Source organism: Pituophis catenifer, unplaced genomic scaffold (genome assembly GCF_029215685.1).
Source record: "Pituophis catenifer annectens isolate HBS135680 unplaced genomic scaffold, rPitCat1.0.hap2 SCAF_11, whole genome shotgun sequence".
Taxonomy (NCBI): Eukaryota; Metazoa; Chordata; class Lepidosauria; order Squamata; family Colubridae; genus Pituophis; species Pituophis catenifer.
The window spans coordinates 1,182,291-1,200,507 of NW_027256891.1; the positions used below are offsets into that span (position 1 = coordinate 1,182,291).

General features: G+C 49.1%; 1 protein-coding gene across 1 annotated transcript; it reads left to right on the forward strand.

Annotated features, from left to right (window-relative positions):
- Nucleotides 1-1,974: 1,974 nt before the first annotated feature.
- Nucleotides 1,975-15,110, forward strand: FGF16 (fibroblast growth factor 16). Its single transcript, XM_070951880.1, has 3 exons — nt 1,975-2,296; nt 10,573-10,676; nt 14,076-15,110. Exons 1-3 carry the CDS (start codon nt 2,029-2,031, stop codon nt 14,319-14,321), a joined length of 618 nt encoding a protein of 205 aa, XP_070807981.1. The 5' UTR covers nt 1,975-2,028; the 3' UTR covers nt 14,322-15,110.
- The last annotated feature ends 3,107 nt before the right edge of the window (nt 15,111-18,217 follow it).

Below are 18,217 nucleotides of genomic sequence, written 5' to 3' on the forward strand. Positions count from 1 at the left end.
CTTAATACATATGTCACATATTCCCAAAAAGTTTGACAATCACCAATATTGTAAAAAGAACCTCTCCAAAATGAATAAACATTTTTTCCCCAAAATCCCAGCAACATAAGGGGAAAAGATATAGATGCTTGAGCGATTTGCCCAATGGATCCCGGCCTTTGTCACCGTCTTCTGACTCTCTCTGGGTCACCTTGTGGTGTGTTTGCAGCCCTGATTTGAGAGCCCTAAACAACAATGGCTGATGTACAAACAAGACAAACAAATGGGTTTATCTGGAAGGCTGTGCTAACGTTCCATGCACAAACTCACCCAGGCACAGGTTTCGGGTGCTCTGGGCCACACAAATACCTCTCGGGCGTTTGGGCCCATGCAGAGAAAGGCACCAGATTTTGTAACAGCTTTCTTCCTCGTGCCATCCAACTGGTAAACTTGCAAGGTTCCTTTTTCTTACCATGTACACGTATACATCCAGATCTCTGTGCCATAGAATATATGTGGGTGTATGCATAATGCTGTATGTTTGTTTTGTCATGTATATATAGTGTATATTAGAGGTGATGACCCTCTGAGAGCTGTAGGCAACGAAATTTCATTTTAATGTATGCTGATTACTATACATTCAAAGTGACAATGAAGTCTATTCTATCCTATCCTATTTTATTCTAGACACACTATACTACACTACGCTATACCTTGATAGTACAGTGGTCTACGCACCCTGTTATTAACACAGCTGCCTGCAATTTACTGCAAGTTCAAATCTCACCAGGCTCAAGGTTGACTCAGCCTTCCATCCTTTCAAAGGTAGGTGAAATGAGGACCCAGATTGTGGGGGCAATAAACTGACTTTGTATAAATATACAAAAGTATGAAGGCTATTGCTTAACGCATTGTAAGACACCCTGAATCCCTGGAGAAGGGCGGCATATAAATCAAATTAAAAAAAAAAAAACATGGGGCAGGCAAGTCCAGAGGTGATTTGCCAGGAGCTCTGGGCAAGGCTTGGGAAGGACCAGCCAGGCAGGGGAGAATCCTGGAGGGAAGAATCAGATCTGACCCCCGGGAGCCTTCTCCCCTCTCCCATGCCCAGGTGGAGGCTGGCATTTGGGCATCTGCTGGGTCCCAGGCAGCATTTAATCCAGGGGGCCTGAGCGCAAGTGGGGGAAGCCGAGGCAGAGAGAAGACAAAGGGGGGAGGGGGCCACACCCCAAAGACCCCCCCCCGGCCTTTGCTCCTGCTGCGGCCAGGCAGCCCGGCGTGGTTGGGGGGAGGAGGAAACGACGGTGGCTTCTTCCCAGGTGGGAGAAACGGCCTCTGCCCGTCTCCTCGCTTGGCTTGGATGCCATTTGCGCACCTAACACGCCGGGCCCGACGTGCAGCCCCAGCCGAGGCCTCCTCCGGCCGGGCCGCCTGGCGCTCAGGCGCCCCTGCCCTGCCTTCGGCCACCCCGCGCAGCTTCGCCGCCCCACAACCCACCGACCCGCTGCCAGGCTGCCAAGGGGGGGGGGCGGAGGGGCGAGGAGGCGGCCCGAGCCTTGAGCGACAGCGCCGCTTAGCGGCCGAGCAGGGAAGAGCGCCGCCACCGCTCCGGCTCTGGAGCCCCTCGGAAGAGGGTCGCTGCGTGGCCGGAGGGTCTCGGCCGCCCCCGGCTCCCGGGGCCGCCGGAGCCAGGACGCCCCGGTTGCCGTCGGAAAGAGCCGCCGGAACCCCGCTCGACCCCGCAAGCGAGCCCCAAGCGGCCCGGCCCGGCGTGGCTGATGGGCCGCGTAGTCCGCCGCCCCCGAGCCGGCTGGCTGCGGGCAAGGGCGGAGGCCGGGCGGGCCCGCCCGACGGCGCCCCCGCTCCTTCCCCGCGGCCGCCCAGCCCTCCTTCCCTCCCTCCCTCCCTCCGGCGCGGCGCGGCGCGGGGCGGGGGTGGGCGAGGTGGGCCGTATATAAGGGCCCCGCGGCCGGGGCGGCGGGAGAGGAGCGAGCGCGCTATGCCGGCCGCAGGCGGGGCGGCCCGGGGGCGGCCGGCCTGAGGGGCTCGATGGGCGAGGTGGGCGGCTTCCTGGGCTCCCTGGAGCTGCACGGCTTGTCGGCCTCCCTCGGGGCCGCGCCGCTGCCCGACCCGCCGGCCTTCCTGACGGAGCGGCTGGGCCAGATCGAGGGCCGGCTGCAGCGCGGCTCGCCCACCGACTTCGCCCACCTGAAGGGCATCCTGCGCCGGAGGCAGCTCTACTGCCGGATGGGCTTCCACCTCGAGCTCTTCCCCAACGGCACCGTGCGCGGCACCCGCCAGGACCACAGCCGCTTCGGTAAGCCCGCCGGGGACCCCCTCAGCCTCCCGGGACGCAGCCCGTCGAGGGGCCGGGCGCGGCTTCCCCAACGGGAGGCCGGCCGGGAAGGAGCCGCTGCCCAGAAAGGGCGTCCCGAGAGCCGGAGAAGCGGCAGGTGCTTCGGGGACGGACGCCAAGCGGGGCGCTGCGCTTCTCTCTGCCGGCGCTTTTCGTCCCCCGCAGGCCGTGGGCTGGCATTGCGGGAAGCGCTGCGGGGGCCGGGGCCGATGCGGGGCTGTCGCCCCTGTGCTGCCCGGCCGGAGCGCTTCTTCTGCCTCCCTGCCTTGCACCGCAGCCTCTTTTCTGGCCGCTACGAGGCCGCTTCCAAGCAGGCTCCGCCAGGCTGACTCCGAAGTTGGGCTGACGGATTTGGGAAGGCTCTGAGGCGCTTCTTTCCCGGAGCAGTTGCGGAATAAGAACCCCCCACACACACACACCCACAGTGACAGGCGACCACTCAGCAAGGCCGCCTCTTCACCCGCCTCGCCTTGCTCCGGGGGGGGGCTGAGGGGGGGCCTGGCTTTTGGCGTTGGTGGGGTCCCCTGAAGAAAGGGGGGGGAGAGGCCCTGCCGGCGCCTGGCCTGACCTGAGCTGGCCGGGCGCACAAAGAGACCCAGGCAGCCCGGTTTGAAACGCGCTTTCAGGGGAGAAGCGGAGGGTTCCGTCTGCAGCCCTCAGCAAAGTCAGCTAGGAAAGCGGGAGGGGGAGCGGGAGGGCCAGGAGAGCAGCTCCGGGCCGGCCTTCAGTCGCAGCAGCTGTGCCCGTTTTCGGCAGACAGGCAGGGTGAAGATGGGCTGTTAACTGAACTCCTCGCCTGATAAATTGCAGCATTCCACAAGTGTTTCAGCTGCTGGTATCCAGCTACCGCTTCTGATTTTAAATATTACGAATTCCTGCCTCTTCCAAAGAGAGGGCGATTTGTTGTGATTGGAGGAAGAGGCGGGGGATTCGGTTAAGGACCATGAGGGCAGAAGGAACCAGGCGGGACGGCCGCCTCTGCTTTCCAACCACCCTGAGTAGATCAAAGGAAGAGTATTAACTCCAGGGGTTCATCCTGGATTTTCTTGTAGGCCAAACAAGACCACAAGACATAACTTCAGTGGATCTCAATTGTACCTAAGATTAAGCTTGGTTTCAGATAAAACAATGTTGTTTGTAAAGAACAGAGACCCCCATTTGGGGGTCAGTGGGTGTGATTGGAACCCGGGGAGAATGTTGTGGAGACGCTTACAAAATGGCAGCCTTGGGAAATGGGCCAGTCAAAGAGGCACCTTTGCCAGAAGACAAGGGGAAGATTGTCTCCCATTTCATTGTCCAAGAAAACCTTTAGGATCCCTTTTGGGAATCAAATGAATGGTTGGAAATTCAGTGATGCCTGAGCCAGATGTTTTACGCCAGGCTAACTTCCCCTTGACCCCAACCTGAAGGAGTTTTCATATTTTGATGTAATGGTAGACAAAACAATTCAAAGAAGATCGGCTAAATCCTTGCCATCTGTCTTGCCTTGCCCAGATCCAGCCATCTGTTAAGAAAAGGAAGTAGGTCAGGTGTTAGCCTAGGCAACGTGCTGCCTGCTTCTCCACGAGGGATCTGGGAAAGGACCCCTCAGCCAGGAAAGCAGGCTTGGAGACACCCAGCCTGGCCTTTACGCTTGGTAACCGCAGAGTTCTGAGTTCAGATTCTCTGTGGAGACGAACAGATGTGCTTATAACTAAGTGGAAGAAGAAGAAGGAGGAAGAGGAACCTGCAGGAAGGTTCTTGCAGGGAGTTGCCTATCTGGCTAGCAGGACAGAGTTGGAGAGGCTGAGGCTGCTCAGAACAGCACTTCCATTTTGGCTCCTCCTCTTTCTTGATTAGGCCTTTTCTCCTCGTGCCGAAGTCGGATTAGTCCTTAGCCCTGCATTGCAGGGCAGGTAGCTCTCCACTCCAGCCAGCTGCTCTTGATTGCAGGATCAAGCAGCACCATGTTGGACCAAGACGGGGAAACGCCTCCTGCCCTCTGGGCTTTCTGGTGCCAATGAGCCCTGAAAGTCGAAAGAGACAATCTTGGCTTTCTGTGCATAAGGAGACGGCATGCCAAGCCACCACTGAGCAAGAGAGCGACCAGAATGAGGCAGCATTTGGCCTAGAAGATGTCCCACAGATCAGCGTTTCTCTTTATGACCGGTGGACTGCAACTCCAAGAATTTCCCAGCCAGAATGGAATTCTAGGAGCTGAAATCCCCAATTCTTAAAGCACACTAGCTGGGGAATTCTAGAAGCTCAAGTCCAGCGATTTTAAAGTTGCTGAAGTTGAGAAATGCTACTGGAGACAGTGGCTCTATAGAGCTGTAGAGGTGACTTTGATGTGTCTCTCAAGGGACCATTTATCACAGAGGATCGGACTTCACCTAGGCGCTGCTGGTGGCCGCATTTTCTAACCCAGTGGTTATGTAGACTGGAAGGATTGGAAGGGATCTTGTACAGCAACCCCACCAATGCAGAAATCCAGTGGCTGGGCCGCCCCAAGTCCTCCAATAAAGCAGAGTCGGTCCCGTAGGTAACCAGATCCTAAGCCATGGAGCGCTCTAAAGGTGGTAACCAAAACCTTGAAGCGCACCCGGAAAACCACCGGGAGCCAGTGCAGCTCGCGCAGGAGAGGCGTTATATGGGAGCTCCGAGTTGCTCCCATTACTACCAATTGCTAAGTTATGACTACGATAGTAACTCATGACAGTTATAAATCAGGTCACCCATGTGACTGACCCGATTTTATGATCTTTTTTGTGGTGCTTGTTAAATGAACACAGTGGCCATAAAGTCACTGCAACAGTTGTAAAGTAAACACCACATTAAGTGGACCAGGGTTTGCTGTGGAGGCTAAAACATACGATGAACAGTTGCAGGAACTGGGCATGGCTGGTCTAGTGAAGAGAAGGACCAGGGGAGACATGATAGCTGCCTTCCAATACTTGAGGGGCTGCCACAGAGAGGAGGAAGGGGGTCAAGCTATTCTCCAAAGCAACTGAAGGGCCAGACAAGGAATAATGGATGGAAACTGAACAAGGAGAGATTCAACCAGGAAATAAGGAGAAATTTTTGGACAGTGAGAACAATCAACCGATGGAACAGAAGTTGCCTTCGGAAGTTGTGGGAGCTTCATCACTGGAGGCTTTCAAGAAGAGACTGGACGGCCATTTGTCAGAAATGGTGTTGAGTCTCCAGCTTGGGTGTGGGGTTGGACTAGATGACCTACAAGGTCCCTTCCAACTCTGTTAACCTGTTAAACAGTGGCTTTTGGCCAAACTGTTGCAAAACATGGTCACATATCTGGGGAACACTAGAAATGGTTGTAAATGCAGCCCGGTTGCCTAAAGCCGGAGTGCAGCCGCGTGACTGGGAGGGGGGGTGGGTAACCATTGGAACTTCTAGGTATCCCCAGGGAGGTCTGTTGTAATTTTGAACGTCACTAAACACCCTGTTGTAAGTTGAGGACTACCTGTATTTTCGCCTCTGTCTCTATCAGATCGGTGACAGATCCTGTTTTTCCCAACCTCTCCAAGAAGGCAGCCGTTGAACTTGAGTTCTGTGGCCAATGAATCCAGGGCCACTAAGCCACGTTACACTCTGGCCAGTCCCAGCTTCTGCAGCGGGAGATAATAAGCCATATTGGGAACGTTGCGGCCGTGAGTTGCCCTCTTTGAAAAGAGCCAGGGGGAAAATGCATTGCAGCCCTCTTTTATTTCCTGATACCTGGCCATTTCAAAGTTGGGGGACTTTTTAAAAGTCAACGTGCTACTTTTTTGAAGCAGTTTATCCTCCTAGGGGATTTTTTCCCCATGTTTTAAACATAAAGTTTCTGTTGCTAGTTAATGCAGACATTTTTTTGAGCAATTTTTTTTTAACTGAATGCAGGACAGACTGATTGTGTTAGAAAAGCAGGAAGAAGCTGTCCCCAAAATATAAATGACTGGCAGATCTTTGAAATGGGCAATTGTTGCTTGGACAGAATACCGATGGAGAAGCTGGGGTGAAGTTGCCCTCCTTAGATTTTCTTCAATTAACAAAGTTGGAAGGTACCTTGTAGGTCATCTAGTCCAACCCACTGATCTTAGTGTGGCCATCCTTGCCCCATTGTTGGAGGGCAGAGTTGGCTCTCCTGGAGGAGGAAGTGCAGGGGAGATGCCAAAACCCAAGTGAAAATAAGGGAAGCTTGGTTGTCTCTGGGCAAGACCTCTCGGGGAACTTCAACCAGTGGTGGTGGAAGCAGAAGCCGGCCAGACGGTTGGTATCATTTATATGTCTCTGTGAAGTAACAGTACAACGCATAGACATACAATGATCCTGCAAGGCAGGCCAGGGGTATGGCTCCATTCGGTGAGATAAAGGCTGAAGCTGAGCTCACCTGGACAGTGGACAACAGGAGTTAGCTTTGAGCAAGGAGGAGCGTTGGCCAAGACGAGCTCCTTTGTGACTCAGCATGGAGAATAAAAAACGGGGGCTGAAAGTCCCCTCCGCCATGCCTTTCTCCTGGCAGACCTTCAAAGGCAGCGGGTGATCGAGGCGGCTGGTGGGGGCTTTGAAACACAAGAAGGCTTTTGGCAGAAGCAAATTTCTGGGAACACGTTTGGTGAAGCGGTGTGTGTGTGTGTGTGTATTCATGTTGCTAGTGCTGCCTTGTCCTTCTCATCCATGCACAGAAAGGGGTTTGTGCCAGCACTGGTCTTCGTTCCCCAGACCTGAACAGAAGGGCTCCTCTTTTTGCCTGAGAGCCCAATTTCTTGCTTGGGACGAGAATTTCTGAGTTTGCTGCAGCCCTGATCCATGGTGGGAGGAAGCTATGGGGCTGTGTGCTTGAGTTCCTCTTTTCTCCTGGAGCCCCTCTGCTGCTGGGAAGATTCCCCCCCCCAAAAAAAAATCCCTCCAGCGTTAACATGCAGCCCCTGTGCACCTGTTTCCAGGCAGCTGTTGGGTGGGGGGTGGGTGTTGAAAGTTTAGCTCTGCAGATCCGAGTACAACATGCAGCTTGTTCAGGAGCCCCACAGCCAGGGCCTCCCGCCATCCCCAGCTCGTAGGAGGAGAGACAGGTGCAAGCGGCTGGCCGGCCGAAGTCGTCACGAAGCGATTGTCTTCGTGCCAGGACAATGACTGGCAGCTGTGGGGGAAGCTGAGAGAGAGAGACGGGTTTTCCAAGCCTCAGGAATTCCAGAAGCCAATCTGGAGAGGCTCCAAAGAAGAAACGCAGTCGCTGGCTGCAGGAGGAAAGAGCAAGGAGGGCTTGGGAAGCAAACCCCACTTGGCCACCAAAACCACGAGAAAGTGGATTCTTGATCCTCGCCCAATAGCCACGCCCAGAGCTGCAAAAGCTTTAAAAGGCACCTAAGCTGACTTTGATTTGGCTGCCGAATGTTGCAAACCCCTAGGAATCGGCCTTTCCCTCCAGGAAGTCTGCAGGGTGTGGTCAAAAAAGTCAAGATGGCAGCTGATGGTGATGTTGAAGCTCGGCCTGTTTTTGATGTCCAAACAGGTGGACAGCTTTGATCACACCATCACAGTCACCATCTGGGCTTTTTTGACCAGACCCTGCAGAGACCTCGGTTTTCCTTCTTTCCTCTAAAGCAGGGGGATCACAAACTCAAGGCCCTCAGGGTGCTTAGATCAGGCCCACGGGGCCGCCCTGGAAAGAGCGAAGGAGACCGGCCTGCGGTGCCTCTGCCAGTGAAAACGGGCTCCCGACCTCCGTTTTTGTTGGCAGAGAGTTGCAGGAGGCCATCCCAGCCGAAAACGGAGATTGGGAGCCCGTTTTCGCTGGCAGAGCACTCGGGCCACCACAGGCGCCCCTGACACGAGTGATGTCAAGCTGCCATGCCCACCCTGGCCACACCCAACCCGGCCCCCCGAGGCCAAACACAACCCTGATGCGGCCCTCCATGAAATCAAGTTTGACGCCCCTGCTCTAAAGCCTCTTGTGGGCGTGACATTCTCCCATTGGGATCTGGAGTCTCAATCACCGAGGTTGGCAATTGATGAGGCTGACTCCGATTTCTCTGTGGATTTGGATTAGGACCTTCAGAACCTCCCCCAAAACTTGGAGCAGGTTACAATATAGGCTGAATAGACCAATGTTGCCCAGAATGATTTCAGAAAAAATGGAGAAGAAATTGTATGTATGGGATTGTGTGTGTAAAAATGCTCCCAGCAATGGAAGTAGCAGACGGGGGTTCCTTCCCTGGGCACCATCCAATAAGGGTTTAGGGTGCTGTTCAGTCACCCAAGAGCAGCCAGGATTGAGAGAAGATAGGGAACGTTCAGATCTTCATTAGTTGGACTCTGCAGTGTTTCAGTTTCAGAAGCCAAGGAGCGCTTCAGAGCATGAAGGAACGGAGGCCGCTCCATCCACACCTATTTAAAGCAGCCGCATCTTTTCCCAGGATCGCAGTCTCACACTGTCAACTTATCCTTCAGTGCCAGGATAGGATTTTGAAACTGCCTTTCCAGATTTGGACCAAGCGCAGTGGCCGTCAGAACTGGAGACGGGTGCTATGTGGACATTTCCACCTGCCCCAAAGTTCTTTCATGCCTTCAGAGGTGAAGTTCAGCTCTGCTTTCTAGTGTGACTACAAACAACAAACACTTTGATGCTTGTTGAAAGACAGGAGTTCCCTCTGTGGAACAAGGCAACTCAGGTTATCGGAGCTGTTCCGTGACAGTAAGGCAATGGCAGGCATGGTTTAAAGTCCAAAAGGTGGCTTGGAATGAGGTTACAATAATGGATTCCACACTTGCAGGGGGTTGGCCGATGATTCACAAGGTCTCTTCCGATCCTGATATTCTATGATTCTGTCACCTACCAAGGATACATTTAGCCTGATGACATCCTTGTTTGTGATTGGATCATGAATGTGAAAGCCTCATTGTAATCTCTCCTGTAGTATATTGTATTAAGTCCTTTCCAAGTAGTACTCAAAAACCTTAGAGCTTGCAAAGGGAAGATGGAAATGTAATCTAATGATGGTCTGACGAATGGCTGGACATCCTAGAAGCTCTGCAAATAAAATCAACGCTTCCTCATTTTACTCTTTGAATAATTACCTCCTTTGTCAATTTTTCTGGAGTTGGCCTGTCATGAGCTTCCATTGATACAGTTAGATGCTTTTACAGTCCGATGTTCTTTATTGGCCCTTGACATGATGGTAAACTAATTCCTTAACTCAAAAGTTTAGTAATTTCATTCTTACAAGTGGGAGGTTCTGGGCTGAGATTCTCTACTGTCTGTAAGGTCAGGGCGTTTTCAGTGGTCTACAACAAGATTGGAGGAAGAGGGTAGTAGAGTGAACCATAGATATTTCCTCCAGTGACGAGATTCATGACTCATCTCTGTGCTTCACTGCTGAAAAGATATTTGGACAGAACTCCGGTTGTTATCGAAGTGCTCTGGGCAGGTTCCACGTCATTGCAATTCCTGACATTTATCGAAATCCAAGAAAACGGGGAGAGGGAGAGGAGCTCTGGGCTTCCAGAAGAGTGTCATTTCGTGCTTGTTGGTGAAAGGATGCGGGGGGGGGGGGGTTTGCCTCTCCTCATCATACTCTGTTTAGAGGAGCCCTATATATAAAATGCAGGCTATAGACAATATACTTGCAGATAAGCTGAGAATTTTAGGTGCTAATAAACACACCCCAAATTTGATTCGGCTTATCCGTGGTTGGGCTTATCACAGATACAGTAATATCTTGTATATACGGTATTCACATTTATATCTGCAGATATGCCAAATCTCAATTTTTTTAAATAAAAACATCCTGGAAAATGCAGGTTGGCTTATCCGTGAGTGGTACTTTTTTCATTTTGATTTAAAATTTGAGGCTCTGTTATCTAGGGATGGGCTTGTACAAGAGTATATATGTTAGCCTGTCTCTTTCCCGGGTTTCATTTCTTCAAAGGCTCAGCCTCCCCCTGGTTTTTGCTGAATGCTCAGACTGGTGCACGCCAAGCATGGTGCAAATGTGATGGATCATTTCTTGAATGTCAAGGAGTTGAATGTATTGGAGCCCTCTGTGATGTTCAACTTGTCACCTTCCTTCTTTGCGTATGCAAGGTTTCCCAATTGAAAGGACTGCGTCCACACCCCTGAGGAGAGAGTGGGGCTGGGTCTGTAAGATCTCCAAGGTGATACGGCTAGGAAAGTTCGTTGCTCAAGAAGAGTGAAGTTTTTTCTCCCTTTTTCATTCTTCAAGTAACTCTGGTGTTTTTTTGTTTTTTTTATCTTTTTAAAGGAATTTTGGAGTTTATAAGTTTGGCTGTAGGACTGGTTAGTATCCGTGGAGTGGATTCTGGCCTTTATCTTGGAATGAATGAGAGAGGGGAGCTGTACGGATCGGTAAGTATAATTATTACAACCTTCTGACTTTATCAGAATTTGATATTATTCAGAGTGACCTCCCTAAATGACCTTGATCTGTTGGCCATTTGGATGATTCTAAGCAATAGGACAGCTGGTGCGTTTATGGCCCTGGCAAGAGCCACGAGCTGCAGGCACCTTTTCTTGAGAAGGAGAAAGATAATATATAGCAAACACCAAGATTAAAATTGCAAAAAGGAATTCCAGACTAAATTGCAAAGGTCCAGAGCCACAATGGAGATGATGTAACCCCTTTCGGCCTCACCTTGTATGAAAGGCTAGACTTTGAGCCGCATCAAAGTTTATTATAGCTTTCCTTCCCAGGAGCAAGTGTCTTGGCTGCTGTCCCCATCTGCGGTGATCTTGGCCCAGGAAAATAAAATCTGTCACTACCTCCATTTCTTCCCCATCTATTTGCCAGGAATTGAGAGGGCCGGATGCCATGATCTTAGTTTTCTTAATGTTGAGTTTCAAGCCAACTTTTGCACTCTCCTTCTTCACCCGCATCAAGAGGCTCTTTAGTTCCTCTTCGCTTTCTGCCATTAGAGTGGTATCGTCTGCATATCAGAGGTTGTTGATATTTCTCCCGGCAATCTTAATTCCAACTTGTGATTCATCTAGTCCCACCTTTCTCATGATGTGCTCTGCATATAAGCAGCGACAGTATACAGCCTTGCCGAACTCCTTTTTCAATTTTGAACCAATCAGTGGTTCTGTCTCCAGTTCTCACCGTTGCTTGACCCATATATAGGTTTCTCAAGAGACAAATAAGATCTCTTTGAGAATTTGCCACAATTTGTTGTGATCCACACAATCAAAGGCTTTAGCATAGTTAATGAAGCAGAAGTAGATGTTTTTCTGGCACTCCCTAGCTTTCTCCATGATCCAGTGTACGTTGGCAATTTGATCTCTAGTTCCTCTGCCTCTTCAAAATCCTGCCTGTACGTCTGTTAGTTCTCGATCCACCTACCGCTGGAGCCTAGCTTGTAAGATTTTGAGCATAACATTGCACTCATGTGAAATGAGTGCAATGGTGCGATAGTTTGAACATTCTTTGGCATTGCCCTTCCTTGGAATTGGAATGTAAACTGACCTTTTCCAATCCTGTGGCTACTGTTGAGTTTTCCAAATTTGCTGGCAAATTGAGTGTAGCACTTTTACTGCATCGTCTTTTAAGATTTTAAATAGCTCAGCTGGGACACTGTCTCCTCCACTAGCTTTGTTGTTGCTCAGATTTCCTCAGGCCCATTTGACTTCACATTCTAGGATGTCTGGCTCGAGGTCCGTGACCAGCCCATCATGATTATCAGGAACGTTAAGCTCATTCTTGTATAGTTCTTCTGTGTAATTTTGCCACATGAGCCTTCCCATTCGGGTATTACAGCATTAGTGGCAACCACTACCCCTGTGCCCCCAGGTGGGGCAGGAAGGGTCATGTGACTTCAAAACAAGGGAGGGGGGGTAGCCATCTCTGTTAACAACCCAAAGTCTGGGGACATTTAGCCCTTTGAATGTGAGCAGATATCTCCCACACCTGCCTCCTGCTCCTCCCAGAGTATCTTTTGGCAGGAGAGATTAACAGGGTACCAAGTCCTAGGTGGGATCCTCAGACCTGCCCTCACCACAGGCTTTCTCAGTGGGGAAACCACCTACGCTGCCTTTCCTCCTCATTGTCCAAGAAGTGACCCCTTTGAGTTGGTTTCTCCAGATGAGCTTTCCTGCTGATCTGTCCAGCTCTCTCCCACATGAAGTTAACTAACATGAATTATATTTCCTTGATGGAGGGCATGTCCACCCTCCCATTTTTGTTGGTGCCTTGTGGTCCTAGGGACACCACCCCTGGCCTAGCCAAGAAGGGTATTACTGAGCAGCCAACCCGAAGGTTCCTCTGGAGCTTCCATCTCTTCTGGCCCAAGGAGGGCAATGCCCTGGAAGGGTGGAATTTGACCTCCGCCCATTCAGCAGAGACCACGGCTGCTCTAGGCCAGGGGGAGTACCGAGGTCTGAGTGTTGGCTTTGAGTTGCCCGCTCCTTCCTGTGCCCTGCTCTGATGCCCCATGTTTTAGTGGGACCCCAAATTGGCAAATGGAGGAGAATACATCCTAAGGTTTACTCTAAGGCAGTGTTTCTCAACCTTGGAAGCTTGAAGATGGGTGGACTTCAACTCCCAGAATCCCCCAGCCAGCGCTGCTGGCTGGGGGATTCTGGGAGTTGAAGTCCACCCATCTTCAAGCTTCCAAGGTTGAGAAACACTGCTCTAAGGGCAGAACTAGGACATCAGTTTCACATTCAACCTGCAGCACCAACTTTACATTTCAATAATGTAACAAGCGCCTGTTTATATCGTAAGATTCTGAAGGCAAATGACACCCACATCCCACCCTCCTGTTTTTGGGGGTGCTGAAGAACAAAAGGAAGATCAATCCACCCAGGGCAAAAGCCCAGGATCTGTTAAGGGGAGCCAGGATATTTTGGTCAATGTCCAATAATAAAACAAGTTGGAATAGAATATAAACAATCACACAGATATAATATAATATAAAATATAACATCAAACACAAAGTCTTTAAAATAAAGCTAATACTAAATAATTAATCAAAATTGAATAATGTGAGTGCAAGGGCTCAGTTTCCATACTTTCACAAGCAGCTAAGCAGTTGTCCCTTTGGGGCTTGGTGGACCCATAATAGTGTTTAAAAACAACAATTCCTTACAGTTAAATATTCACACAGCGTAAGTTGCTCCTTAGTCAAACAATTCTTATTTCTTTGATCCTGTCTCTGGAGCACTCTAGTGCAACTTGAAAAATAGACAACTTCCGGAATGGGAGGGCAGCCCCCAAAGGAGGGCAACGGAGCGGCTTCATCATCTCCAACGGAGGCATATTGTTGCCATTGTTCAGGGTGCCTGAGCAAAGCAGATGCCAGCTTCTAAGACCACAGAAGCAGGGATCAGAGATCACAATAAGCCAAGGGATTTCTAACCACAACTTGCTGCGTAAGCCACTTTGGGCTGGGTTTACACAACATGCAAAGCCAGAAGTTTAGAAACCATAGGAGTTGTGTTGGCCTTTGTGCCATGTAGGGTTCATTGTCGGCTTCCATTCCTTCAGGATGAAACATACAAATTGACATTGGGATGGGCTAATTTTTTGCACAGAACTGCAATAATCCAACAATAATCAGCCCTAATACACGAAGCTCTGGTGAACAAGAGAAAGAGAAAATGTAATTGTCCATCTTGATCCTCTAAGAAGGAGATCCAGATAGAAGTCACTCAGTTATTAGTCATCCTTGGGTTGAGTCAGGGGGATTTTTCCCTTTATCAGGATCGTTTTTCATGTCTCTTTTGTTTCCTTCCCACCTCCTGCTCACACAGAAGAAGCTCACACAGGAGTGTGTTTTCCGCGAGCAATTTGAAGAAAACTGGTATAACACCTACGCCTCGACCCTCTACAAGCACACGGACTCTGAGCGGCAATATTACATTGCTTTGAACAAAGATGGATCTCCCCGAGAAGGATTCAGGACTAAGAGACATCAAAAATTTACTCATTTTTTACCCAGGCCGGTAGATCCTGCTAAGATACCTGCTGTGTACAGAGACCTTCTGCGCTACAGGTGATACTCCCTGCAGCTTGAGAACAAATATGAAGGCCCGTGATTGTGTAACATATATACATGTACACAGTTGGGTTTCCAAGTTTTTGCTGGAGCACTATAAGCCTATGCATTTCATCCCTTCTGCAAGCCTACTTAACCCGTAGAGAAGCCCTGGCCTCGGATCCCTTGGCTTTCAGAGAAGGGTATAACACAGGTGGATTTCGTCTCCAGGGAGCGCGACGGGATGGGGCAGAGCCTGGAACCCTACATAGGATCGCTTTCTAATTACATGCACAATTTGGTGGGCTAGGAAGAGGAAGCAGATCAGACTGAGCAGAAGAGATGGGTGTTCGACAACCACCAGCAACATTGATCCTAGGCCATGGAACCAGGCACAGAAGAATTCAGAAATAATTTGCATTCTGCTCAAAAGCTCGCTTGCTTGCTAAACTGGCCCTTTGCAACTTGGCAGATGGTGGTGATCCGAAATCCGAGAACTCGTGGACTTGCATGGTAGTAAAGGGGAGAATCCAACTCTGTGGGATGTTTGGCTCCTCAGGAAGGCGTGTGTGAATGTGGCTTTTTCTGTGCAAGCACACCCTTCGGCCTGCTTGCGTTTCCTTCCGTTGGAGTCCGATAGAAAGCAGGAGGTGAGGTCAAAGAACGAGCATTTTGAAGATGTAAACACAATACTGTTCATAAGGACAAATCTATTTATAAAGTGTATATTGTATTTATTTTATATATTTATTTATTTCATATATATATATATATATATATAAATATATATATTATTTTTAAAATGAGAGATATGATGGCCCAACTTTCTTCAGAAAGAATGAGGTCCTACTGATGTAGGCAAAAGTGGGAGGGGGGCGGGGCTTTAAGGAGCTTTATTAGCAATAAAATGTCTTTATATATTGCAGGTGGCTTATTAATTTATTGTAATCATACTGATTCATAATAAGATTTAAAACCATGAATGTGGTACCGACTTACAATTACAGAAAGCCTCCTAGGGTAAGTGATGGAGAGAGGCTTGGTGGGTGCTTCTGCAGAGATTGGATTGTCTGCCAATCTAGCCCCATTCAGTTGCTGTCCTACACCCAAAGAGGCGAGTTTAGAATTGTAGCCAAAATTGAATTAAATTTATGGCAACTCCATTCCCCTCATAGAGGAAATCTGTTTTTGAGCTGCTTAGAATTTGCCCCTCTAAGGAAAAAAAAAATCTTGGTTTTCTCCAGGTTAACAATTGGGTCATTCTCACACCTGGAGAACATGAGGGGGAAGCCCAGAGTATTGGATTACAGTTCCCAGCATGCTAAACCAGTGAGGCTGCTGGGATTCTGGAGGGCAACCAGTTCCTGGAACCCTGCCCTGAAAAATGGCAAAGCTAGTGTGGCATTTTCTATTATGAATTTTTCCTCATATAACCCATTCCCAGGACATCTCTACTGCCATTGTAGAACAGGCTCAACTCTCCCAGCGTTCTTCTTGCTACCAGTCTTAGACCGGCAAGGACATAAGACGGAATAGGAATTTCTCCATAGACTCCATAATTGCAAGATTGGTGCCTGGGCCTCTTTCTGCTCAGGATGCCTCTCCCATCCTGATGTTTTCCTCTAGCCGCCATGAGGGTGAAGTTAGCGATCTTTGATGGTACTGACGGTTTGGATGCTAAGTAGGATGCGACTCGCTTGGCATGGATTGGGAGGGCAGTGTTTTTTTCACCTTGGTGTGTGGACTTTCATTCCCAGAATTCAGTTTGAGAGTTGAAGTCCTCACATCTTAAGGATGCCAAGATTGAAAAATTCTGCTCTAGGGAAACACGGCTGTAGGCTCGCCTGAGAAGGCAAAAACAGAGCAGAAGAAGGCAAACTGCCATTGTGCCATTGCCAAGAAAACAATATAACCATGCCAGGAAAGATTTGTATAATCATTTTAGAAGAGTTTTAGATTTCAGTCCGTTTCCATTTGGTTCCTTCTCTGGGCCCTGGGCATGTAACTATTTTCTGGCCAAATTATTATCCCCTACTTATTTTTTGACTGTAACAGAATTAAGTGGTTTAAATGATACTGTGGTCCTATCTTTTTTGACTGAGAGTCATTCAGATGGATTACGTTCTCTTTGCATCATCATAGCCTTCAGTCATACTTAACTGGAAGAAATAGGGGATTGAAATCTCACACATCTGGAAAATACCCATTAAGAAAAGGACTGTTTTAATCTCTTCTTGAGTGCAATCTGGAATTCTCCTTGTTTTCCACTTTGATGATATCCCTAAAACGGGCTGGGGGAATGCTGGGGTCAAGATGAAATAATGTTTTTTCCGTTGCCTAAAACATTATCTAGTGTCCTGTAAATAATTCACTACATATGTGTTTATTTTTTTACCTTTAAACTTCCACTTACTCCTCTCAGGGGGAAAATCTGCAGAGAAACACACCCAACTTTATAAATGCTGAATTTAAGGTTTCAGTTGAGCTTTGGCCAGCCCTGCTACATTTTGACAATAATAGCCTTGTGTAAGAGCATGCCCTAAATTGTTTTGATCTTTTGTCATAATATGGATGCTCCGACCATGATCTTTAATAAATGAACCATGTCATTCCCCACCATTTTGAGATAAGAAACACCCCAACACCATAGTGGAGGATCTAAAATAGACCAGGCAAAATCTCACACTCTTCAAAAATATCACTAAAAATCCTGGCTTTACTCAAGTAATCTGGCCACAGCAAGGAGATCCTAAGGGTGGAGTAGATCTGTTCCCTGGGATCTTCCACCTCCCTTGTGCTCTGGAGGAGACTCTGCTTCAAAGGGGAGCACATGATGTGTGTGAACCCAGCGATAAAACAAACCGTTGGTGTTTAGGTTAATGAAAAAGGCTCCTGGTTTAGTAACTTGAGTGAAGTGGCTTTGTAACTTACTTTTTAAAGTTTAATAAATGCACATTTAATAGTATATCAGGATATGCTCCATTTTCAATTCGCTAGGGACTTTTTGAAAGTGTATGAAATGTACAAAAAGGCTTTGGCATTGCAGCTCTGGAGGTAATGAACAAGTCCTAATGCAGCAGACACACAAGGATTCCAGCTGGAACTCCCTGCCCTAAATTGACCTCCAAACTCCTCTTTAATCATGTTTTAGAGCTTAGTTAAATCGCAAAACTATTTCACATAAATGTAATTCCCAAACACAGCAAATGCAACAAGCATCTTGCTTGAAAATCTATAGTGCAGTGATGGCTAACCTTTTGGTCATCGCGTGCCACAAGCGGGGGGAGTGAGGGGTGGTGGTGGTCGCATGCATGCTCACACCCATAATTCTATGCGCCCCGCCCCTTGGCATGCATGCATGACCCCCCACATCCCCCTGCTTTTGGCACGCGATGGCATGGTGGGCCCAGCAGGCCCGTTTTTCGCTCTCCCCAGGCTGCAGAGCCTTTCTAGGAGCCTGGGGAGGGTGAAAACGGCCTTCCCCACCCCGCCCAGAGACCCCCACACCTCACAGTGTGTTTCCTGACTTCCGGTGAGCCCAGAAGGCCCGAAAATCAGCTGGCCGGAGTTGAGCTCACGTGCCCACCAATATTGCTCCGCGTGCAACCTGTGGCACCCGTGCCATAGGTTCACCATCATGGCTATAGTGGATTTATGGCAATTTATGGCAATCCTTGATAGCAAGTGAACAGCTTTTGTTCAACTACGCATCAGAGATGTCCCACACTTATTTTCTTTGTCTTGATTCTAATTTGATCAGGTGGATAAATGTAATACAGGATACATATATGTAGTATTGCAAAACATTCAATACAACTCAACTATTGTAAGACAAAGTCATCTTTTTTCAATCAGATAGTCATACTTCATTGTAGTATTATGATTCTGGTCATAGGCTGATGGTTCATGAAACCATAA